Here is a 25,641-nt window from a genome sequence, read left to right as displayed (position 1 = left end):
TATGTTATTGTAAAAACGACAAAGTGTTTTTATTATTCTTCCCTTAAAAAGCTGAGTTTGACATCCATGCCGGTATTAAATGGATACTAAATGGATATATTTTTTCTAATCCTCTCTGTGAATCAGTGTTAAATGGAGAAGTGACAAAGTCTAAAGTGTGGTTTCTGACACAGAGCAGGAGAAATCTAAATCATACATTCTTCAAAATATAAAGCAACAATCCCAGATTTCAGTGCTTGACACTTGTTGAATGAAGGCAGTTAGATGGTCCAGTCCACCAAGTTTCATATTCTTCTTCTTTTCTGTTCCCATCTCTACCAGGCGACACATTACGGTGATGATCTCTACATTCATACATCATCACCTTGTGCCCTTGAGCAGGATACTTCAGCCTGTGACTGCCGGTTGAATAAAGATTGGATCTCTTTAAATCTGCTCCAGGTCTCACTCAACTACACACACACACACACACTCACAGTCGGCTAATCCAGGAACTCTTTACTATGTATACATACTGTAAATGGAGGATTAAGACTCTTAAGCTATAAAGGAAGTGAGATGAAAAGTTGGTGCGTGGAGATGGCGACGCGGCTGCTCAGGGAAAGTCTTGTCGGTAATCTTATTATTAACGGCTCGCGTGGAAAACAAACGGTGAATCATATCAGTCCGGTCTGGTCTTGTTTGATGAGATCCAACGCGGCCACACACATTTGTGTATACACACACACACACACACACACACACACACACACACTTAGGTTAGATTTAAATTTCATTTTGATATAGTGAATAAAATACTGTTTGAGTATTAGGTGGTATTTGTACATTTTTTGGACGACAAATTCATACATACAATTATTCAAATGTTTTAATTAGTATAATGAGTATTGAGTCAACTTCTATATTATCTAAAACAACCAAAAGAACTTTAAAGGAGGAGCTTGACTTAAATATTTTTTTCTCAAAGATAAACATATTTTTCGACTTTTTATCACATTTGTATTTTCATGAGAGAAAAACACAGGCAGTTTATGGTTATTAATTAACTATCTGATCGAAGAGTAACTAAGATTATGAATCCAACCAGACAACCAAGGCAAACCTCAGATGCTAGACTAGTTTTTGATACTTTCTGCTTAGCATGCATTGTGATCAGGATATGATTTAATTCAGAACTACTATTATTATTCTGGGGTTTTATTGTGGTTAAACTGCTGTTTTGGGCCTGGAATCAAGTAGAAATGTGAAACATTAACCTAGTTGGATTCTTCAGGCTAATCATTTTGCAACAAACTGGTCAAAGTTTACAAAATATTGGCATTGTAGTCCATCAGCAATGTTAAAGTGCTGCAATCATGTAAAGCAAACAACATCTAGGACCTCAAAATGCACCCGAAAGGGGCTGAGTCACAGCTCTCCACCCTGCTTGAACCCCCATCTGCAGGTTTTGGCTCAGCAAACACTGTCAAACAGTAAACGTCAGGCGGAGATTAAAAAAAAAAAAAAGGAAAGAAAAAAATGAAAAAAGAAAACAACGTGGAGAGAGGACTGAGACAGAACGAGACGAGAGGGAAAAAAAATAAATAGCTGGCACAAGGTAGACTGTACATACTGTACCCTCAGAGGTGGCAGGCAGCCCAGACTGGCGAGCCGCCAAGTCCTCCGTACAACAAGCACAGAAAGACAGACAGACAGACAGATAGACGGACAGACAGACAGACAGAGAGTGAGAGACAGAGTGGAAAGCGGAGGGGAGGGAGGAGGCAGCGGCAGTGGCTGCGTCTGAAACGTTCCACATCCACGACACGCTGCGCATACCAAAAAGCCTCTCCACTCTCTCGCTTCATCTCCCCAATATTCTGCCTTTTCTGAGGCGAGCTGAAGGATGATGGCGGCAGCAGTGGAGGAGGAGGAGGAGGAGGAGGAGGAGGAGGAGGGGGCTGAGGTTGAGGGTTTTGGGACTCGGTGAAGTGTCATCATTACAGAGAGGCATGATAAAAATCGAGACGCGAGAAAAAAAAAAAACCTTGAAAGTCAAACGGTGGAGGTGGAGGTGGAGGTGGAGGTGGAGGTGGAGGAGGGAGAAAAAAAAAAAAGACAACAAAAACTATCAAAGAAGCTTTGCCTCAGTGCTGTCTCTTCCCTAACCGTCGCTCGTCTCGACAGAAGCGCTTGTCTTGCCTTTTACGCCAGACCAAAGCGGCTATGAATCAACACTGATGTGTGTAACAGTACAGGTTGATGTCGTGCGTCAACACAGCCCCGCTCGGAAAGAGGAAAAAAAAAAAGAAAAAGAGAGCGAAAGAAAAAAAAAAAAAAGTTTGTGCACTTGCTGCCACTGTTGCTAAAAATACACTGCCCACATCTTCCGCTCGGTTGCCTCTCTCAAGGTGGAGTGTGTGGTTCTTCCTCGAGTTTTCGATGTTCTGTTTTTCCATTTGATCTCCCATCAGCAAAGTTTTCACCACGAGTCAGTGGGTACAAATTGTGAGTTATTATTAAGCCTGTTGATATCACACGAGATCTTTCGAAAAGATTTACCTTCTCTCTGAAAATCTACTCAGATGGCACCAGACACCTTCTGGAAGAACTGTATGTTCTGACTTTCATCCAAATCATGTTCACACGTTTTCTTTTTATTTTTTGCTAACTACTTCATCAAACATACCTCCCTGGTCTTAAGAAACTCACGTACCCATCGCCCTTCTCCTTCCTCATGCCTTTTACCTCAAATTAAACCTGATCCTCGCTCAAAATTAAACGTGATTTCATCCGAGCGCTGTCAGCTCGCTGCAATCAGTTGCACACGATATCAGACGAGCTGTCGGCAAACACTGTCAGAAAACTTGAGAAATGATTGACAAACTATGATCCATTCATTTATTTTCTTTGTCCTTTTTTTTTGTTTTTTTTGTTGCAACAGGCAGCACTTAACATTTCATCTCGAGGCTTTTAGTCAATGACATTATTTGTCACTTTAAATTTAATGAGCGCAGTGAGTATAAACTTTTATGCTTTTAATTAAGTCCACTTGTCTGCTTACATTGATACAAATGGGGTGATCAAAATATTAGACATCTGCTAAGGCTCCACATGACATTAAAAAAAATTAAAATAATATGAAATGAATCGGAACACCAGGCTAATATTCATATAGGGTAATGTTGTTTATGAAAGATTAAAGGAAGGGGCCTTGTTTGCCACAAGAAAAGAGAGTTGTTACTGCTATATTATTGTTGCAGCTTTCACTCATTATCATTACAACTGATCCTGGTGCTGTTTTATTTTACCACTGCCAGCTGAAACTCACAGCACCTACGACATGAGTACCTACATATATCCGAAAGGGGAGATAGTGAACAGGAAGTACAGGCTTTAAATGGTTGTTGTTACTATCATGCCTACTGCGACAAATTCAGAAAACACAAGTATGAATTAAAGTTTAGGAAGAAGAAGAAGACTGGCTGAAAAGAAAAGGTGTTCTGTGCTCTTGGAAAATGAAAATCCCAGATGCAATCCAGGAACTCCAAACAAAAAAAATATCAAAACGTGGAGGGGATTATCAAATTAAAGTTTGTCCGGTTTAACTTAGCAAATTGAACATTTTCCTCTGTGTTTCGGCCTGTCATTTACAGTGTTTTAGGTCGCTGAAAGAACAACATAACAACGTCATCCCCTCAATTGCCTGCAATTTGAATCTGTTTGGTTAATTTTTTCTTGTTAGCACTACAGTTTTGATTGCAAGATCACAACTTTGTCTGCAGTTTTCTACAGTATTGGATGATTTTATTTAAACAGAATAAGCTCACGTTGAATGCTGAGTATGTTCTCTGGTGGTTGACTTCTTGTTTATACAGATTTTATTGCCACATATTGGTTTGGTTGAATTGTTTTTTACGCTCTCTTGCGTGGGAGGATATTTTGTAAAACTAAGGTCACGTGGACAGAGGTTTTATTTTGGGATTTAAAAAAAAAAAAAACATTTAGAAAAATATCCATATACGTGTGGACAAGGCCTGAGACCCATGTCAGCCGGCAGGAGCACGACTCTTTAAAGCATATCTCCACTCGAGCATGCAGAGGGCTGGGCACACACACTCGCAGACACACACCTCAGGAAAAGGGCAACATGAATTCAAACACAGCGTTACCTCGACTCACCCTCGGCTTCCACTCAGACTCCTGACTTAAAGAAAACTTTGCCTTCATGCTTACTTTTGCCCCTGAATTGCAACCAGTACGGGAGCCAGCACAGATTCCTTCAGGCCTGGACGTCAAGTCTGACACAACCTCCGAAAACATTCAGCATCCAATATGCTTCGGTGACGGAGCTCCCATCTTTCTTGTCTGCTTTGACAAGTGACTGTGCATGTATGTGCGGCGGGGATTGAGAGAACGCAATGCAATTTTAGAATAAGCAGTGAATATTTCCTCCGAGCAACTTTTGTTTTTGACACGCTGGGTTGTGTGCGGAGCCAATTCACTGGCTCAGCGTGTGTTTGTCATTCATCTTTGTCACAACATTAGCCGGAGTGTCAGCATGCATCTCAGTCATTGTTTAAGTTTTTGGTGAGATATGAACAAAGACGATGATACTGACAATTATCGTTTTTCTGCTTACTGACAGTGGCTGGCTGTGGGTGTGTGTGTGTGTGTGTGTGTGCGTTGGTGTTGTATCCCACCGTCGTCAGCAACAACAATGACAAGCAGACAATTCAGACCACTTACTGTGTGCCATTGGAAAACATGCAGGACCACCAAACAGATCGGCTCAATTTCTGAGCCAACACATGGATTTGGGGGTTTGTGTGTGTGTGTGTGTGTGTGTGTGTGTGTGTGTGTGTGTGTGTGTGTGTGTGGAAGGGGTTCCCTCAGAGGTCCCATGGCTTTTACAGTGTCTCAATAAACCATCTGCACTTAGAGCCTTAGGAGTGAGGAGCTCTTTGCTTGCCTATAAAAGACGGTCCACGCCATTAAAGCAGTGCGGCGCTAAGTAGGCTCAGAGCACAGGGACCGCTGGTGTGTGTGTGTGTGTGTGTGTGTGTGTGTGTGTTTGGGGGTGGGTGCAACAGCGTTAGACCGGGCCAATCAATGTGTCCTGTGTTCTGACTTCTACTGCCTCTCGGACCTCTAATGCGACAGAGGTGTAGGATGACAGGATGATGGTGTGCAGGCCCCTCTTTGGTTGAGTTTCCCAGAGCTGCTCAGCTTTAAAGATGTTCAATCCACAAATCACTGAAACTGGGTTATGCTCCACTTTCACATAATCAAAACTAGTATATTTATAGTCAGATAAAGCATATGGAAGTCATCCCTTTATTCCGCTCTCAGGCTGCAGAAACTTTTTAGTCGACATCTACTGTAAATAAATCATGTGAAAATCTGTGTTCGGTACCTATGCATTATGTAATGCATTACACAGTGAATTAATCACTGTGAACGGTTGTAAAACAAATTTGCGACATGCGAGAGTAAAAGCTTCCTTGCGTCGGTGCGCGAGAGTATAAATCTGCAGGAAAAGAGATTCAGCATGGCAGTGGTTTTGCATTTTAAAGCAACATTATGTAACTTTTTCTTTTTTTCAAGCCTTAAAATAACAGCTTCAAAATCATGTTGTTGGTACAGTGTGTTGTAATATGGTGAATGATGTCTCTGTGTCAGCCACTCAACGCCCCCATCACTTGTTTCTGCACGTAACTTCAGTGAAGGGGAACATGCATTTGGGTACGTAGATACATTTTCAACACATATCATTATTATGACGCAATAAGTTTTGTTTGTAGTTTGCATGTGCAACAGTGGTGCACAAAACTGGGGGGGCACCAAACTGCACAAAATGCCAATTTTTAGGTAATGTTGCTTTATGTAAATTTCTTTTAAATCACATATACTTAACATTACTCATTTAAATGACTTTCAAAATTATCATTCAGAGATGTATAACATGCATTAGTTCAGGTCTGGAGGGTGAAAAAAAAATATAAATAAAAATCCTAGTAAGATTCATGCTAGCAAGTAAACATATCTGGGGAATCCCGATTCCACTTAAGTGATTAAGAAATCTTTACTTAGATGTTTATCTGAGAGCACATCAAGACAAGTTTAACTTTTGGCAAACTTGCAGTTCCATTGGAAGGCAATGTGTTTTGAAATGAACAACAAAGTCATAGAGTCATAAACCACAGTAAAATCAATGTGAACCAATAAAAAACATCTGCAGCATGATTGGGAGTGTTGTAAGAAATATTACAGTTTGTGATTAAAAAAAACAAAAAAAACAGATTGGTTTGATTGGTTCCTTCAGGAGTTGCTTACAGACCTTTTTAAATTCTATTGCAGATTTTAGAGTTTCAAATGACTGCAATTCACTAAATGTTTGTGTCATAGCTCTCCTTCTTGACAGTAGTGAAACTTAAAAGTATAGTGTTAAAATGTAAATGCATAGAATAGCAGTGATGGATGCCTTATTGTTTAAAAAGTCCCATCAGTCATTGCCTAAAGCTCAACAGCAACAAGAATATGGTGTCGCGGTTCTGGGTTGGTTTGATTTCTGTACCTGAATGAGACAGCAAATGCATCCGCAGACGGAGGCTGTCCAGGAAGCTCTTCCCACACAGCTCACAGCCGTAGGTCTTCATTCCACTGTGCATCTTCCTGTTGACGGAGAACAAAACAAACACTGTCAGGACTCTGTTAAACAGTGCCGTTCTGACCGGTCGCAGCTTAATGTGCATGCATGTCACTCAAACAGATGCTGGCATTTCTAACGATCTGGCTTTTTTTTTTTTTTTTTTTTAATTTTACATCTCATAACTAAAAGGACCCTCCAGCATTACAAACTTTTGCAATCTGAGCGAAAATGTGACACTCCATCCATCATAACATCTGCACATAACAATAACCATCAGCGTAACAAGCCGTCGGACTACCACATATATTCTTCTGTAAGGAGCACCAGACCATGACTTGGCGCTGTAAATCACAAGGTGCTATTCAAGCGGAGGCATTATCAACTCCCCACATCTCAAGAGCTGCAGATGGATAAGGAGCTATAAAGGGAAATAGAATGATTTATTCAGGCAAACACATAAGACAGCTACTTAGTGTTATGAACCATTTATGGGCCAGTTTTTGACTACTGCTGTCTAAACTATAAGGCGACGTGTAGCTCAAAGCAAAAACTGATGTGCTACGGATTGTCTTTTCCCAAATAGACAGTCATTAGGGTGTAACATAGTTTAAGTGCACAAGGTCAGACAAGACTAAGGTTCAATATTTGATTATGTGGTAAAAGCCTTGAAGGTTGGGTAACTAAATAACATCTGACAACAGAAAGTCTGGCCTCATGTTACGAAATCCTCAAAGACCCCACGGCTCAGTACAAAGCATATTATTCTTGGGAGATATCTGAAAGTGCTCTCAAGCAATTAAGGTGACACGAATTGCCAAACAACTGCCACAGTGCCTTAAACCTCCCGAGAACTTCAAATACCTCGCCTTGAGTGAGGCACACAAAGGCACACACACCCACAATTGTAATGATTGTTTGTCAAGCTGGTTCTCTTTTAAGGTTTGGCACATTTAATCTCCCAAAACTGTTGCTCTTTCACACCGTGAGGGCTCCAAAAACCAGGTGCCACCTTTCTGACAAAAATGCTCCCCCAGGTAAAAAGTAAGATGGCGACGCTGACGACTCTTTAAATGATTAGGCTGTGGTTTGATTTGCCATGTTTTTAATGTGTGAATTATACTGAACACTTCAATGCAAAGCTGAGAAAATGCGATCCCCGGGAAGGGCACAAAGCTCTATACCCAGGTGAGTTTGTGCTTCTGGCAGACAACACAAGGCATTCTTGGGGAAACAATGCCCTTGATAAGAGATCTGCTCAACTTGGCCGAGATGACAGCCATCCATCTTAGCATCTCTCAACAAAGCCGCAGAGGAGGAGGTGGTGCCACTCTCCCAAAACATGACTGATTGATGTCAGATGTCGAATGCAAATTGATTTACAGCTCTCTTTTGTGCCTCGAGAGGGGTAGGGAGAGACGGAGCGGCGATGAGACCGAGACAGACAGAAAGAGATTAACGTGTCTTATGGCAACGGCTGCAGAAATTATTAAGCAATGAAGTCTGCTGTGACTTCAGTAACAATTAATTGCTGCAAAACACCCTGCAACCTGACAGGGAGGGTGGTAAATACTGACATGTAAGGAAAAAAAAAAAAAAGGAAAAAAGGCAGATTGGTGAAGGAAGTCATGATTGTTGTAGTGGTTAGAATTTGTGGAGAGAACCTGGAAACTAAAGGCAGAATGACAGCCCTTTGGCAAGCAGCGAGTAATTAAAAGGCCCTATAAATGCCAAATGGCCCCAAAAGGGGAAGAGGGACACTTGAAAAGCCAAAAAGGGAGAGAAAGTGACACACAGATGAATGAAACAACTCAGAGAGGAAACAAAACTCTTACACAGTTAAGATATAAATCTGTAACAGTACATTGAGTCCAAGAATTATATCGCAATGTGAGATATTTAAACAAAAAATGTCTGCTACCCGATTTTCCCAGATTGCTCCTCTATAAGCAGCACTGCTAGTATGGCAACTTTGAATTTTGACACAGGTGGTTAAATAAACTGCCTGTCCTGCTAATTCTATGTTAAAGTTGTTCCTCCATGACTGGTGCACAATAATTATGCCTTTATTTTTTTACTTCTGAGGAAACAAAGTCTGACTTTTACCCCCGATGTTTCAGTGAGATAACAAAAAAAATATCTTAAAGCAATTTAATCTTTGACGAGTCGTCCACATGACTGACACAAACTCACCGGCCACCGACCAAACGGACAAAAGAAATGGAACTGTGCTTTTTCCTTTAAGGATCATAGGTGATGTACTCACACACTTTCACTCTGATAAGGGGAAAACTCACGCAAGCGGTAAACCACAACACAACACACACAGAGCACAAAGCCTTTCAAAGGCCTTTTGTGTCCCTCCTCAATCTCACCATTGTGCCCCCCAGACAGAGCACTGATAAGGTATGGATGGACTTATTAAGGCCACCAGAAGTGGAAGCAATGCCATGTATTTTCACCGTAAATGTAGTGTTGATGAGCAAAGTGCAGTGTGTATGTCCCTGGCTGAGAGTAAATAGCTGGCACTTCTCACTGAAACAGCACATTACTTGATGTTCAACAGAATGGCAACAGCACATGTTCAAGCAATTCAGTCCGTTAAAGGGAAGGTTCAGGACTTTAAGGCGGCTTTCCTATTGCAACACTAATGACGCCCTAACAGTCAACATACAAAATGTTTTTGTTTTTTTTCAAATGAAGGTAATGAAAGAAATCGAGCAAAAAATGTGAGCGATTTGGTGATTTGATGTCACATCACATCCGGTCACGTCACGTCTTTTTCAAGTGAAAAATGTAAACCTCATTTTGAGGCAGTCCTGTGCTGTTGTTGTGTCCCGGTCACTAAAAAAAGCAAAGTTAAGGTTCCCTCCCCATTCATTTAGACATGGGCATCACCTTGTTAGCACAATATAACTGCCCAGGGGCGTTGCCAAAATGGCTGCCGAGTGGGCAACACTAGCCCAAAATGACTTTGACCAAAGTCACCTTACAGATATGAGTGTCTTAGAGAGTGATTCAAGATTAAGCGACCCCACCATTTAGAAAACAGTCAAAAAATAAAGTCGAATATGCGACATTAGACAACAGCAAACATTTGAGGTATATTTTCTACACTTGGGGATGTTTTATATGCATAATCAGATCTAATAATATGCCGTTATTCAGCATCAACAGTGTTTAATGATATGTAAACGGATACTAAAATATTTTGTCTCAGCTCAGTGATTTAGCTCGGATAGAACCCCCACACACACACGCACACACGCACACACACACACACACACAAACAAATCCCATCGTAACTGTCTGCTTTCATGTTGTGCTTCTGAAATAGATGAGGTGTGTGTTGGTGTGTTCGTGCGTGTGTGTGTGTGGTGGGTGGGAGCTCAGGGAGGGAGGGAGGGTGATTTGAAACAGACTGACTGTAGCCATTAAGGAAGTTCACATAAAACTCTCTCAGGCCATTTACTCAGTTAATAATCGACTTTGTCCAACAGTCACTTTTGACAACGGCAATAAATTTTAAATTTATGTCAACAAAACATATGCTGATCACCTCGTGCGGTGTGCTTCCTCGTAAAAAAAACCTGCCCAACCAAGGGCTGTCTGAACGCGAGCGTGTGTGTTTGAAATGTGAGCCGATTACAGGCCTGGGTTATTGAGCCGTAACAGCTTGCCTCGTGTAATTCAGAACTTTTTTCTTTTTCTTTCTTCCCATTTTGCCTCTGGACTTGGCTGGCCATATATCATAACTACCACTGCATTTGGTGAAATAAAGACCCGAGCGTCCCACCTGCCCCTCCACGTGTAATATGAAACTGTTAAGAATAAGGTGATCCACCGACACGCTGCAACAAATAGAATAAATCGCAGACCTCCGTGGTGCTTTGATGGCTTTGAGTCCTCCAGATTTCATATGATTGGGATTTGACAGAGGCAGTGGAACGACTGCCAAACCTCATTAAATCAAGTGACTTGACTTGAAAACTCACGCTGATCCCCTCATCAGCTCACATCAACATTTTACATCAGAAAAAAAAAAGGAAAGCCAAGCAGAGCCACGCTTGATAACTTGCACTTATTTCTCATGGCTTGCCCTAAAATCTATTTCTCCCGCAGCAGCCTTGAGCATCATTCTCCATCCTCATCTATCCTTTCATCTTTTATTTTTCCATTTTTCACCTCCTCCATCCTCCGTTTGTGAGGGGAGCTATAAAACAACCTGAAATGATGTTCGTAAATAAAAAGCTTTGGGGGGAGAGAGGACTGGGGGGGGGGAGGTTGGAGATGGAGAGAAGAAAACACTAAAAGATAAAGGGAGGCGATTGATAAGAGGTGGTAAATTGAAGAAAGGCTGCGTGGTGTGTGTGTGAGCGTTGCTTCATTAGTTCTGTTGGTCAGGAGAAAAAGAACTGATAATTGGGGAAAGGGGGGGGCCACTGAACAGAGCTTGGTCTTAAGTAGCAGGAGGATCTGAGACATTTGGTGAGGATAAAAAGAGCTGTAAAAGAAATTTACTTGTAACCCTGTTTATATCTCACTTCAGCTATTAGCTTAGCATAAATGGAAGAAAAAAGATTAACCTTGTATTCTATTTTAACTGTTTTAATTTCTCCTCTAAAAGCGCCCAGTGATTCCTTAAAGCTGCACTAATCAATATTCTAATTTTACACAAGAATATGCACGACGGGAAAAGGTTTCCTCGGCTCGAGGAAGCTTTTGAGCCTCTTTTAATTCATTTGCTTGTTTTTTTTTTTCACGACTGATAAAACTTTGTTCGCATCGACTGCAACAGGAAGCAGGCAGCATCTGATGTGTGAAAAAGCTTCAGTTTACCTGCTCATTTGCTACCTGTTTAGCAAGATGGTCAAGACAAAAAAAGGAGCGGACAGACTTAACACTGGACTACAATGTTTCTAATCATCAGAAACACGACTCTACATTTAATTCAATGTTTCACCCTGTCACCCGGATGTGTAAGAAAGCAGCCTTTTGCTATCATTCACTGTAAATCTTTACAAAAGGTGGTTATGATCAATTTTTGTGGTTTTTAGCTTGTTTTTTTAATGTAACTTTGTACTGTATTTCCACTGATGGTCCAAATTTCACAGGGTGCCTTTACATTAACTCTGTGTGATGATGTGGTGAGGAGAAATTGAGAACAGTTTCATAAAGGCTGATGAGATGCAATTATTTCTGAATGAACTTCGACACTGTTAAACTTTTATTCTTTATCTAATTAAATTCACTTTTAATTCAATATGATTAAATCGCTGAGGAATAAATAAAGAGCTGGGAAAAAAGGGAAAAATGACAAAGATACGGTCGGGTTGAAAAGAAAGTCTATGAGATTCCTCCATTGAAGGCAGAAATTTTAAGGATAAAATACACCACCATTGTAAATTCTGATCTTTTAAGATCAACACCCTCATGGAGAAATAATAGAAAAAATTAGTCACCCAGGAAACTGACCAAAAAACAGACATACAGGCCGCGGATGACGTCCTTTATATTTGGTTTTGTCCCATCTTGTATAGTCAAATTCAACTTTTTCATTAAAATGTTCCATATTTAATGTGGATGTCCAATCAGTGGCGATGGTAAATGTAGTCAGTTGAAGCAAAGAAATTCAGCGGTGAGTGTTAACTGAGAAAGACTTCTTCCAACACAAGTGACATAATCAGTGTAAATGAAGAACTACAACTCATTTTAAATTGGACTGAGCCTCTGGGTTGCCAGGTCATGAGCTGTCCCTCATAAACAAAACATGCTTCTTGTGAACCGGCTGCAATTCCCACATCCCAAAATATGAATGAAGATGATGTGTAATAGATGAGGAAATGTACTGCTACAGTTGACTGCATTTACAATGAACTCTAAGTTAACACACAAATAAATGTGGAAATTGTTCCGTTTAATGTGAAGGTAGCAGTCCTCTTGGCACATACTTTTGAGATTTATTCATATTTCCATTTCTATCTTCAGTGGTTGTAAACCACACACCACAAGTGCTGAAACACTATTGTGAAAACCTGCACAATCCAAAAAATATATATAAAAATCCAAGATACAGATGGAACTACAGATGGAAGCGTGTAGAAGAACAAAGAAACGAATGAGCAACAATCAACAATAATTGCCGGGCAGTAACAGAGCATGTAACGTGATGTTAATAGCCAACACAGGTCAATAAAAAGACGTGCGTTTCAAAATGATTCAAGGTTTTAAGTGGGATAATGCACTCTGGAAGGAAGAGCCCGACCGATGGCACATCCATCTGGGGATAAAAGCACAGGGTGGAAAAAGGACCAGTGCCGCACACACAACTCCCTGTCATGGTGAACAAAGGCAAAATGATGCATGAGGCGATTCAGTGACACTTTGGTGGCTGATCCTAATGTGGCCATAAGTGGCGCAGTGTGCCGCCGCCACCTCTTATTTTGGATTTCTGACGGAGAGGGACGGGGAGGAGGAGCGAGGGACTTTTGTCAACGTGAATTTTCCAGTCCATTAGGGCGCTGACCATGTCACGCAGACAAAGATGGCGGGAGAAGGAAGAGGGTGAGAGGGGAATGGTGGTGGTTTGGTTTAATGACACAGAAGGATCCTGATGTAACTAAATAAGAGAGGTTAAAAAAAACAAAAAGAAACAACAATGATGGGGGGGGGGGAAGAAGATGGCACCTCATCTGTTTGCTGAAGCCCTCTACAGCTCAGTGACACACATCTCGTCGAGAGAGGCTCCATGTGTGGCTCTTAACATTTACATGGGTCCATTTTGTGGCTGTCTGGAGAAGCAGGTGAAAAAGAGCTCCCTTTCTGTCATTTTATCCCTGCTTTTAAGCCTCCCCAATTCCATTGCCCTCCCACTCCCACCCCACACCACCCCCTCTGTCTTTGCTCAATCAAAATGTATCAGGCGGGCTGGCGTAACACCGGTCGGCGTGGGCTGTTTATCCTGAGTCCTCCTGCACATATCAATGACTTGGCCCCCGTTGTCCCCCGCCGGGGAGACGTTCATATAAATTCAAGCCACACACGCAAACGCCGAGGCACTCGTGTTGAGCATAGATGAGTAGCAGGGCAAGAGGAAAAGAGGAGAGACAGGAGGATGGGGAGGGGGAGTGCCACTGCCTTTCATCCTCACTGTGTTATTTATAATATCACAGACACTACCACCCCCAAATTTACCCCGAGGGTGTCTTGGGAGAAGGAGAAGAAGAAGAAAAAAAGAGAAAAGGATATATATAAATTAACAGTAAACACATTTTCATGCTTGAGTGGCACGGTCCCTGTCTCAGCCAATCAGGAACATATACATCACCTGTAATTCGGCGACAGTCGGATACATAATTTCTCTCAACTTTATCAAAATCTGATCAGCGCGATTTTGACAGCCGGCTGTAAGTATTTAGATTAATGATATCCGCAAGTTTCATTAAAATCCAATCAGTCATGTCTGAGTTGGCCCACAAGAGGAGTCTTAACCTACAGTACTAATTAATGCATTGCACAAACTCCTAATAGCGTTTACACGTAGCTTTAAGGTGCTACGTGCAGCTTTCTGCATCTCCAAAGACATTTACAATAAATTGGTTTGTTTCCGGTCGCCGACATGCGTCCCCGCTCACTGCTGTTAAGAATAAGTCAAAGAAAGAGATCTGGGATGGAGGAGAAGAGCCAATACTCATTCTCTAAGTAAAGTTTTGTTTTATTTGAAGAGGAATTTGAAGGATATGGAGGCTGCATTTGAAATGCCAGCGTGTTCTCAAGGGTTCTAAACCCATTTCAGACAATGGAAAACAAAAAAAAACAAACAAAAAAAGAAAATGCTGGCTTCATTTGTTCATTATGTTTTTTTTTTTGTTTTTTTTTTTGTGGCCCTCACGTAAATGTTCATTATTGCTTCATTCAGACATGACAAGACAAAAAAACCAAAAACAAAAAACAGCCACAAAGCTTGTGTGATATCGATGACGGATGGAGAACTGTCTGCGCTCGAAAGAACGGCGGTGAGTGCACGAATATGAAACAAGACAAGTGTTGGGGGATTGCAAGTACTTCTTTTGCAGCTGGAGCCTTGATCAATGACTGTCATGAGTGCGTCTCGCAATGAACCCCCTAATACATTTTGTCATCAATTTCATCATCTGTAAGACGAGAAGCTTGTGCTGCCTGCTTAAGAGAAGCCTGACAAGAGCACAGGAGAATGACAAGACATCCTGGTTTACTTCTTACTCGCTCACAAGTTGGATTTGAAGAATGTTTTGCTCGACATTCAGAAATTCACCCGTACAGATGTTTTAACTTCCCTGTCTGCTCCACAAGGGGACAAACCGACGTGATCATTAAATCATCTTGCTGAACTGATTTTCTTTTCTTTTTTGCATGAGAAATGACAGTATATGAACGTGGAATTGAGTCAGTGAGTGTAGAATATGTGAGATGTGTTCCTGATGATTCTTTGTTGATGATAAGTTTACTAAAGTCTTGATATAAATGCAATTATCTGAGAGTTAAAAGCTTTTGTGTCACAGCTGTGTTGGCACGCAGTCACAAACGGCAACAACAAAAAAGCACTAATTTCTTTTTTCACTAATTATCACCACCCAGGGATGATTGCTAGGAAAGCACACGCAGTTAGGAGAGCTTGGGCTCTCAGGTAATAGAAGGGGAATAATCCAAGGAACTTTTAATTGTGCTTCCTGGGCAGCAAGACACTTTTTCAAGCTAATCCCAGTTAGATACCCGGATTCCCCTAAAGCTTAGAAGGTAGGATTCACTCTCTAATACCCTCAGCGTTACTCAGGAAGCCATTTCAACCTCTCTCCTGCAGTTCCACTTGGAGTGAAGTGCTTTCCCTATTTGACAAAGTCCTTTTATTCAATAAAAGGTGACAATGAAGAGAGAGTGTGACCCACAGGTGGCAGTTCAAATCCCCAGACTGGCAAGAGGAAAGTTCACTGGAGAAAAATTATCAAAGGCGCCGTTGGCAAGACACAGAAACCCCAAATACTGAGGGAGTGGTATCCCTGCAGAAGAACAAGTCATTCAAAGAGAGGAGCTGCTGTGGGCGAGCCAACTGAAGGGAGTCACGAGAGCGATCAAACTGGATGAAGAACACAAAAACAGTTCACAACTGCAGACGCACGCTGCTGGAAGCATCTGCACTCAAGTGTTCAGTTAGTTATCAGCCACCAAAGTGTAAAACATGCCTAATATAACACAATCAACAAAGATTCCTTCACTTTCAGCGCAAGGTCAAATTTGTAAGATAGTCGATTGTTGAGTCCGATTCCCAGCTTGTCAGATACTGATGCCTCTGGTTTTGTGGCCGGCCTGGCCTACCAACCCAAGTGTCAGTATCTGGCAAGTTATTACAGCCAGCAACAAATGGCCGACCACAGCTTGAGTCACGCCAGTGGATATTTTTAAGGAGACCTGGGGATATTTCCATCATGTGATGCTGCGGCCAAAACCAGCAATTTGTCACAGGAAGTCGGACCATCTCAATCTGCGATTTTTGGCAACCAAAACTGTTATTTTAAGCCAGACCATTATTTAGTTTTTTTTTTGGAACCCTAACCAAGTGGTGATGTGCCTAAGCCTTATCAGGGGCATATGCACTGCGTGGTTATAAGGGAGAGATGGAACATTTTACCTAAACAACCATAAAGTTGCAACACAAAGAAACGCATCTGATTGGGTCGAAGAGAGATGTGGAGGCTTCAGATGAGTGAGTCACTCAGGTTCGTCTCCATGTGGCGGTGCAGGACAGCACACAGGTGAGAACTCGTATATGCGCAGCTCCCTGCAGTTTCTCCCCCAGGTCATTACTATAAATGACAGTGTGCTCTTAGTCAACCAGCCTGGTTAAATAAGGATTAGAGGGATAAGGAGAAAATAACTCTGCACTTTTGAGGGCAGCAAATGCTGTTTGCAAAGTCTGCAATCAAAAAGCAGGAGCTCGACTTTGCCTGCAAATAATTTGACATCCCCAGTTTCCCCTCTTGTGTGATAACTCTTTTTTTTTTCTCCCTTCATTTTAACTAGACCTAAAGACACTTCCACTGAAGTGCTGGAACGATGGGAACAAAGAGGAGGGAGAGCATGTAAGATCACACGTATAAAGTATTTCTGTTAAAGCCCATCACTGAGACAAACACCAGCCCCGCTGCTCCCTCTTCCCCCTGCCTCTCTTTTGGTTTGTGCATCAAAAGACGCTGCCATCTGAAAATAGCACGTCAACATTTCTGTTTCGTCTTGTTGTTTCTTTCTCTCTCTCTCTCTTTTTTTTTATCCTCGACAATGTTGCCAGTTTGCTGGATTCCTGTTTTTCCTCTGCTCCTGCTTTCTTGATCTGTGAGAGGTTACATCGCATCGAGTGAGACGGTTGGCTCTTGAGTGTGTGTGTGTGTCTGTGTCTGTATGTGTGTGTGTGTGTGTGTGTGCGGCAGCAGAGGCTTTGGTGGTCTATAAAAAGCAGCCAGACGAAGTCTTCCCTCTCTCCTCATGCATTATGCATTGGCATCACCTTCCATCAAGTGACAGAAAAACCTCAAAGATGTCTAAGTTTAGCTTCCATTCTGAAAGCCAAACAGAGGAGGAGATGTGTTATTTTGACTGCCACAGTCGAACTAAGCACCTGTTACATCAATAAAAGCTGCATTTCGCAACAAGAACGACAGCAACAACAACCTGTGTGATGGAGGAGCACTCACAAAAAAAAAAAAAAAAAAAGTGGTTAAATGCAGATAGGAGCGGGGAGTATGGGAGTGGAGAAAGAGTTCAGATGAGATTAGATGACACCGACTCAAACTTTGACCTTGGAGAGAAGTTTTCTCTCTGCTGAAGAATTCAGAAGGTTTTATGTGAAAGAACTTCAGGATTCAAAAAGCACTTCACTTTGAGGAAAACATCTTCACAGGAAGGGCACAGTGGGAGTTAGAAATACTGTGAAAGCAACCGAATGTAATATTTTCAGATTTTTGGGGACAATAACGATATATGGGAGTTTAAAAAATCCGGTATTAATATATTTTGCAACGATCCTTCACATCTAACGCTTTCCCTTGTGTTGTTCGGTGCTTCATCTAGGTCATCTCTGGAGCTGCTTTGACTTCTCTCTGCAGGTCAGTGTGACAGGTCAGTATAAATGTTTATGTAGTCATGGTCTTTTTAACAAACCTCATGAATGTGCACCCCGACTTTATCGATCAGTCTTGCATGCTTTTATTTCCGCTTGTATTATTTTTTTCAGCCCATAAATCTGTCATCATGAATGCTGATAACAGATTTATACTTTGACTTGTAAAACGCTAGAGAACTGATTCCAAATAACATGTTCAAAGCTCTACAAACCTTTGCGTTTTGTTTCTATGACAGCTTTGCAGTGACACAGAGGTTGTTATAAAACAGTGTAGAGTACAAATACAATACATTGTATAATTAAGTAGGATATTTATATGAGCAAGTGCATGCACATGACAGGTGATCGCTCCATAATTATGGCTACTACAGTCGACCAGATGTTGCTTATCTGGGTAATACTGGCGCGTTGTCAATATTTTGTCCACAGTGGTGTCCCGACTCATAACGTGGCTCAGTGTAAACACTCTTGTTTGTCTGGAAACGGGAGAGGGACCTTGTGATTTTATTATTTGCAGCCACTGGGAGCTAGAGCAGACCGGTTGACAAGGTGATTATTTTGGTATTTGGACACGGCTCTCAAACTATTATGCAATGCTTCTGGGATTGATTTACTGTACGCCTCGTAACACTGGACAGATCACATTCTGGGAAAAAGATAGCGGCAGGCCACTGTGTTTGTGTGTCTCACAGAGAGAGGCTCGTGTGTGTGCGCGTGTGTGTGTTTGGGTTGTGTGCGTCAAGCCATGGAAAATAACACAGATGAGATTATTAGCAGGGATGAGTGTATCCATGCTGAGGGAAATAGAAGGATTTAAAAAGTGAAAAGGTAAGATTGCAGGGGCTTATTTTGACACTTGAGATGGCCGCAGGCAGGTTGTTTTGATGGCTCTGACCTCGGAACTGTACGTGTGTGTTCATATGTGTGTGTGTGTGTGTGTGGCGCGGCTTGGGGAGGTTCAGGTGGCAGCGGTGGCGCTAGGCCATCTGCACTGTCATTCAGCGCACGTCCGCCTTCCAAGAGTTGCACAGCACCCACGGGCATCCCAAACAGCCCCAGCCGGAGCTCTGCGGGGCTGCAGTAAACAAGTCTCTCTCATCTCACAGGGTGTGTGTGTGTGTGTGTGTGTGTGTGTGTGTCGGAGGGGTGGGGGGGCTGTGTGATATTATATTCCTGTACACATCACAGTGCCATAACATGGGTCTGTATGTTTTCTTTTTATTCACCTTACAGTGCTTTCACCCACATTTGTAACGTTAACTGTGCGGTATATCAATTCTTTTTGTTCTTACAGTTTATAAAATCATAAAAGAGATGTTCATATAAAAGCTTTTATATGCAGCATTTGTATTTGCTATAAATCTGCTTACCCTCACCCTGAACCCAACGCTCCTGACCTTCTTATTGTATCATAAAGCAGAGATGCTAACAAAATCAACCATTGTTCCCTCTGCTGCTTTATATTTCACAATCAGTTGTCATATTTTCTTACTTCTGCTTTGCCTCAGTTGGCACCACAATTATTTGCCAAATATTATTGCTGAGAAGCTAATCTAAAGGATATGAAATGATGGAATTTTCCATGTTTAATCATTATTTAAATACTTTATAGCACCAAAATCACGTAAATTAAATTTTGCATTGATTTTGACCTGCTGGTCGGATCAACACTTTTTATTAACAGAAAGATTAATAGACTAAGAGTAATGAAAATAGTACTTTTCATCCCAGGCCTACATAGTCAATTGTGCATATAATACTAGTTTTGGGATCCAACTAACTAAAATAAAATAAAAAGCTCCCCTTATGGGTAAAAAATATATCGAATATGACTTTCTACAGACTAAGCTAAGTCAAAAGGAAGTAAAAATATAATGAAGCATGACAATTGCTCCTATTTCCAGCAGCCCCCCCCCCCCAATATCCCCCAGAGACTGTAAACCTGACTTTGGGAATCATTGGTGTACGTTATGTAACCGCGGCTCTCTCTGTTCTTATTTATACCTGATGCCTCTTCTTTGCTGCTGTCACAAAGCAGCATCTTTCAGTCTCATCATATCTGACCTAAAACGTGTTCTTAACTATAGATAAACATATTGCCTTTGACTGCCGCGGCTTATATTAGTGCCTTCATCTCTGCACAGCTCCCTATTAAAAGGGAGAAAACTTCAGCGAGTGAGTATGACAGCTGAACAGCAGCCAGTGAATGGAGTGGGCGGTCTGCGCCAAGAATTTCTGTCGGCTTGAATCAGTGCCTTTGCCCGCACAGTGGAGGGTCATGTGAGAGTTTGGGTTTGTGTGTGTATGTGTGTGTGAAATATAGCTAATAACAGAGCAATCGGTGGCCGTTTCCTCCCCCCCCCCCCCTTTTCTTTTCTTCCCACCAGTGCTGTGTCGTACTGGAACAGTCCACGCTGCCTGGTGGCAGTCCAGTTAATGATGCTGGTGTAATGCAGAAAGAGGAAAAGGAAATTGAGAATTACTTATGCATCAGGTAAACTGTGAGATTCCAAAAGGCAAGAGTAAGAGGTTTTAAAGCTGCCAGGCACTAAATTTAAGACCAATTTAAAAACAAAGCCGTGACAGCCAACCTTTTCCTAATGTTGTTAAACTATAAATGAGCAGAATAAGAAAAAGAGCACCGGTAGATGAAATGGTAAGGAGCAGGTTTAGCGAAGGAATTGGACACATTTTGTTCCCCTGAACACAAAGAATTCTGCACAGAAACTTGAAAAGTGACAGGGGATTATAATGAGATTATATGATTTTAAGATGTTGCAAGGACCTATCAACACCTTAAATTGGGTCGAAGTCTCTGCTATGTACATAGAAAACATAGGACAGGAGCTCCGACAAGAAAAGAGAGAGAGAGAGGGAAAATATACTGTGCGAGCGCAAGGATAAAATATGTGCTGACAGCTTTTTGGCCAGAGGGCCAGAACACTGAAATAGTAGCGTCTGGATGTCAGGCCGGGGTCGCTCCCTTCACTCGAGAGCAGACTTTCCCCGACCCCGGCTAGGAAAACATCACACACCACTACAGTCAACTGATAATGTAGCATCTGACGGTTAATGTACTCAGATTTCCAGACGTGACACTAAACGCACCTTGGGAATCCGTCGACACCGCAGGAAGACCTTTCAGATGAACTTCATCCATCACGTGCAGGAATTACTGACATTAGGAGCGAGATTAATACAGCTAGCTGGATGAGTGCAATGTTTTTCACTACTTGTGAAGTAATGACACAATAATTTTGACAATTTATTATTCTGTCGATTGCTGCACCGACTTTAGTGTGGTGTGGTGATTTTGGCTGGCGGTGAGAGCAGGCTGGGTGCACCTTTTTTCTTTACAGCTGGATCGAGAAAGCATAAAGGAAGAAATCGATATGACTGCTAATGCTGTGACTCACCAGACACTTGTGTGTGTGTGTGTGTGTGTGTGTGTGTGCGTGTGGCTGCGTCTGCACGTATGTGCATGGGGAGGGCAGACGAGGGGGAGGAACAGGCGAGCAAAACAACAAACAGGACCTTTAAATGTTCTTCGTGGCACAACCGGTGTGTGTTTGTGTCTATCTCCAACTACAGGTGATATGGGATAAAAAAAAAACTTATCACAGAGCATGTAATCCAATATTGTCATAAAGTACTCCTCCAATTCACCCAAAAAATCCCCCAGATTCCTGGAAAAAAAGATACTGAGAACATGAAGAGTGTTCTGGGAGGTACAGCCAAAGTGATATCGCTTCCAATGGAGGAACACCAAAATAAGAGTCCTCACTATTGCGCTCGAAAAACTGCCTGTCAGACACAGCACAAGTGAAAGATTATGCAAATATACCGCAGGTTTACAAGGTGCTTATCTATGGCGTAGGTTGCCTGTCATGTCGCTTTAAAAATAAGTCACTTATGTGAATGAATGTCGCAATTTAACAGGAATATTGCAAGGTGCCATTAAAGGCAAACATATGGAAAAAAAAGTTGACGGCCTACTATCGACGTATAGCCGAAGCGGAGGTTATTTAAACTTGAGGTGACAAGGACCGAAACAGGAAACACATCTTTTAAGAAACGTGTGATGATTTTGTGGTCCGTGCTCCATCAAATCAAAACTGTGGCTTTAAGAGATATGAGAAGAGAAAACCACACGCACGCACACACACACACGCACACCCACGTACAAACACACAGAAAACTATCCTTTTTTCTCTTCCACAACACCAAATCAAACAGCTGCTCAGAAAATGTCCCAGCCTACTTGAACAGAGCGGGCATCTTAGCGTGTCTCATGGTTGGTTAAATATTTGCCAGCTGGGGTGCTTTTCTCTGCTGTATGTATGTGTGTGTGTGTGTGTGTGTGTGTGTGTGTGTGTGTGTGTGTGTGTGTTTGGCCTGTTCGTCATGAAAAGCACAGTTCAGGTGCTGAATCAATCATACATGTAGATAGAATCCAATAAGCACAGAGCGAGACTGCAGCTGGGGTCTACTGAGACAAGAGACAGAGAGAGAGCAGCTATACCCATGTTGGCAGTGCTCGCTCTATCACCCCGTCTCAGCAGATGCCATGTTACAGAGAGGGTAATTAATAGCCCAGTGGGGCCTGAGTGAGAATCGCCAAGGCACCCTCTACACACACACTCACACACACACACACACACACACACACACACACACACACACACACACACACACACACAAAATAATAATGTCTCCATTTGCCCCCCGGAGCAGCTTTGTGCCAACTAGCCTTCACCTCATTATGCCAATCAAATCGACCAGGAGGTGTGGAGGGTTGGGGGGGTGCGGGGGGAGATGGGAGGGGACAAGCTGTCCCTTTTTCATTCGGCCGCACTCACTTTCACCGTCCATGTGTTCATTATAAAGAAAGATGTGATCTTAATAAGAACTTCATCACACAGAGCTGTCAGGAAACGGCCAAAGCCCTGCGTTTCTTTCTTCTTCTTTTTTTTTTTTTTTTTTTTCCCTTTTCCCCCCCCCCAATTGTACATTGGTTTGGCCTCTTCTTCCAAGAAGCTAAAAATGTTGGATTTACCAGCTGCCTGTTCTGAGCCACACACTCTGAGCTGCAGCTGGGTTTTCACAGTTCACTTTGACTTTCCTTTCTAGACTGCACAGGGTAAACTATTTACAATCCAAGTGCCAGCAAACTACTTGAACACAGGGATTTTAGTGGAAACGGTTTCACAATCAAAACTTTTTTCCAACTTCATCTTATCTTTTAGAGCAAAAGTCCCGCTGCCACTCGGCTGTACATGGTGGCAAGTTTATTTCCTGTAATATTTGACCTGCCTCCAGTTAGTTACTAAGAAATGTTTGGTTTGGCTTGTTGTTTTCACATGGGGCATGATGTCTTACTGTTTCATTTAATAGGACATCGCGACCGTTCTCTTATTTGCTCATGACAGATAATCAGCACCACTTTCAAACAAGCTGAATTAAACTCTTGGTCTTAAAAAACTCTTACTGCCAATAAAAGTAGAATTCAACAGGTCTAACATTCACATATCAATGGGGAAACTGCCATTTATTTTATAGTTTAATATCTTTTATTGATATTTATATTAATATTTGCTCCTGTTTGAATTGGAGTTTGTTAGTCATACTGTAAGACTTTCCAAACCGCAGCTTAAAAGTGCTGACGTAGCTCCATGTTTGCTAAAACATTAGTCATAGCAACTTCTTTACCAGACTGTAAAAATTCCAATATTCCAATTTCATTAAGAGTGCAAATTGTGTTAGAACAGTAAAGTATGAGTAAGGCCTTTGCTTAACACTAATGGTTTGTTTCATATGATTGTAAGTCTTATTTCCTCCTGATGTGATATAACAGTGTATCAGCGTGCAGCCTTTCCATGAAAGCTTTGACATTTACTATACTCTTCCTCCTCTGGTTCACATGATGTGACTAATTCCACTTTCATTCATTTTGTGTTTTACTATGTCAGTAGGTTCAGCAAAGATAGTCACAAGCACACCATCTAAAACCTTTAGTGCGTAACATCCAACTGAATTAATCATTGGAAAGTTGCTTTAATGATCTGCATAAGGCTGGAAAATGGAGGGCGTAAACATGTATCTTCTTCTATTTTCCCTGCTTGAAATCATGTAAGAGTTTCACGTCTTCCCCTCAGTGAGTTTACCATCACCACCACCACAAAGAACTAAAAACACCCTGACCTGCTGTCTTCAGGCAGCAGGGGAGGTATAAGGAGATGTACTTAGTGGCAGCCAGCCTCTGCAGAGGGTCTTCTTTGGTGTCAGGACAGTGTTTAGGGCCATTTCGGTAAACAGCGTCGGCGCATTTCATCCCCTGTTGCCTCATTGAAATCAGCCTCTTAACAAACACATCTCCATCCTCTTATTTTGTCGCTGACCCGCTACCCCCCCCCCCACCCCACCCCTACCCCGCTGCTTCCCCCCCTCGCACCCACTGCCACCACCAAACTTCCCCTGTGTGTTACCTGAGACAAGCAATTTACCTTTTTTGTTGTTTGCCTGACCTAGAGAAAACAATTTCAGAGGGGTCTTCCTGCGCTCTTAACAGCCCTTCGTTTGAACAGGTAAAGGCGACTGGCGTGCCACAATGGCTTTTTTTTCCCTCCTAGAAGATGAATTGGCGAGCTGTCAGCTTCAGACAGGCCGAGTAGCAGTGTTTCTGTAATGGGACACTGGAAGTGTCTTTGATTAATGGAAGAGCCATACTGAGCTGTTAGGGAACCCGCCGTGGCCCAGCGAGAGCGATTGAGCGGCGGATACATGCCGACAGATGTGCGAGGGAGCGCGGGCCTCGATACCAGCAGAGAAGGAGGAACGGGAGGAGGGGGAGGAGACGATAGGAAACGGCCCTCTGCCTGGCATTCAGCCATTTTTAACCTGAAGCCTATTTTCCCATCTTCTTTCATCACACTGATTGATTTAGACCTGAATCTTGTCAATCGCTTCACTACAGAGCTACTTACATCTTTGCTTGCCTCGACTGCAGCGCCGCAACGGGAGTTTTTTTGTTGCTGGAAAATAATGAATGCCACCGAAAAATATGAAAGAAGAGAGTTTTAAACAAATCGATGACCATATGTATTGTCTAATATTCTGTCGCTGCATAGAAACTGAACAAAATTGGTTACAACTGTGCCTGTTCCCAGAGAAGAATTGTTCTGAGAGAAATTAGCATCCACGCGGCTTGACAATATATTGATACTATTGTCATCATGATGTCAGACTTTATATCATCTTAGATTTGGGATATCTTCATGTCATTGTATGTCATCAGTGTTGTACTTGTCCTGGTTTTAAAGGCTACTTTACAGAGAGGTGATGTCATTTTCTGAACTTAACAGACTGTTGTAATACTTGCCTTTCCATGTTTAGTCATTCAGTCCACATTACTGATGATTATTCAGCAAAAATCTCAATACTGATAGCCATCTTTACAATGTGGTGATATCCTGGCGCCTGGTCAATCAATATTTTGACATATGATTCTGTCACCCAGTCCTTGCATTGATTAAGTGCCTTTGAGGAGATTTCAAAATATCACAATATCATATTCAGGCCATATCGCCAAATCATGGATCAAAACAGTTCAGACATATTCAACAACTGCTCGCACAGCTGTACATTTGACTTGTTTTCACTCTTTCTTGGCAGACAGCGACTGAGAGCAGCCCTGCGAAAGCCACAAAGTGACAGTCAGGGGACACCAGTCGTCCTCCAACTTTTGGAGAAAACCCTTAAAGCCAAAGTCAAAACAGAAAGAATTTTTTAACTGCAGCAGGAACACGAGCATCACATGCCGCTGACTCTGTGCTGTTGTTGTCCCTGCGTCTATTTTGGTGGG

The 25,641-nt window shown here is 42.1% G+C and overlaps 1 protein-coding gene across 3 annotated transcripts in view; it reads right to left on the bottom strand.

Annotated features, from left to right (window-relative positions):
- Window positions 1–25,641, bottom strand: part of zbtb16a (zinc finger and BTB domain containing 16a) — a 164,009-nt gene that overhangs the window by 95,737 nt on the left and 42,631 nt on the right. For all 3 annotated transcript variants that reach the window (XM_037120552.1, XM_037120551.1, XM_037120553.1), the window contains exon 3: window positions 6,557–6,654. In XM_037120552.1, the coding sequence (XP_036976447.1) occupies window positions 6,557–6,654 (98 nt within the window). The remainder of the gene's footprint in view (window positions 1–6,556; window positions 6,655–25,641) is intronic.

This window comes from Acanthopagrus latus, chromosome 13 (assembly GCF_904848185.1).
Source record: "Acanthopagrus latus isolate v.2019 chromosome 13, fAcaLat1.1, whole genome shotgun sequence".
Lineage (NCBI taxonomy): Eukaryota > Metazoa > Chordata > Actinopteri > Spariformes > Sparidae > Acanthopagrus > Acanthopagrus latus.
Note: the sequence above shows the minus strand (reverse complement) of the source record. Positions and strands in the feature narration are given on the sequence as shown.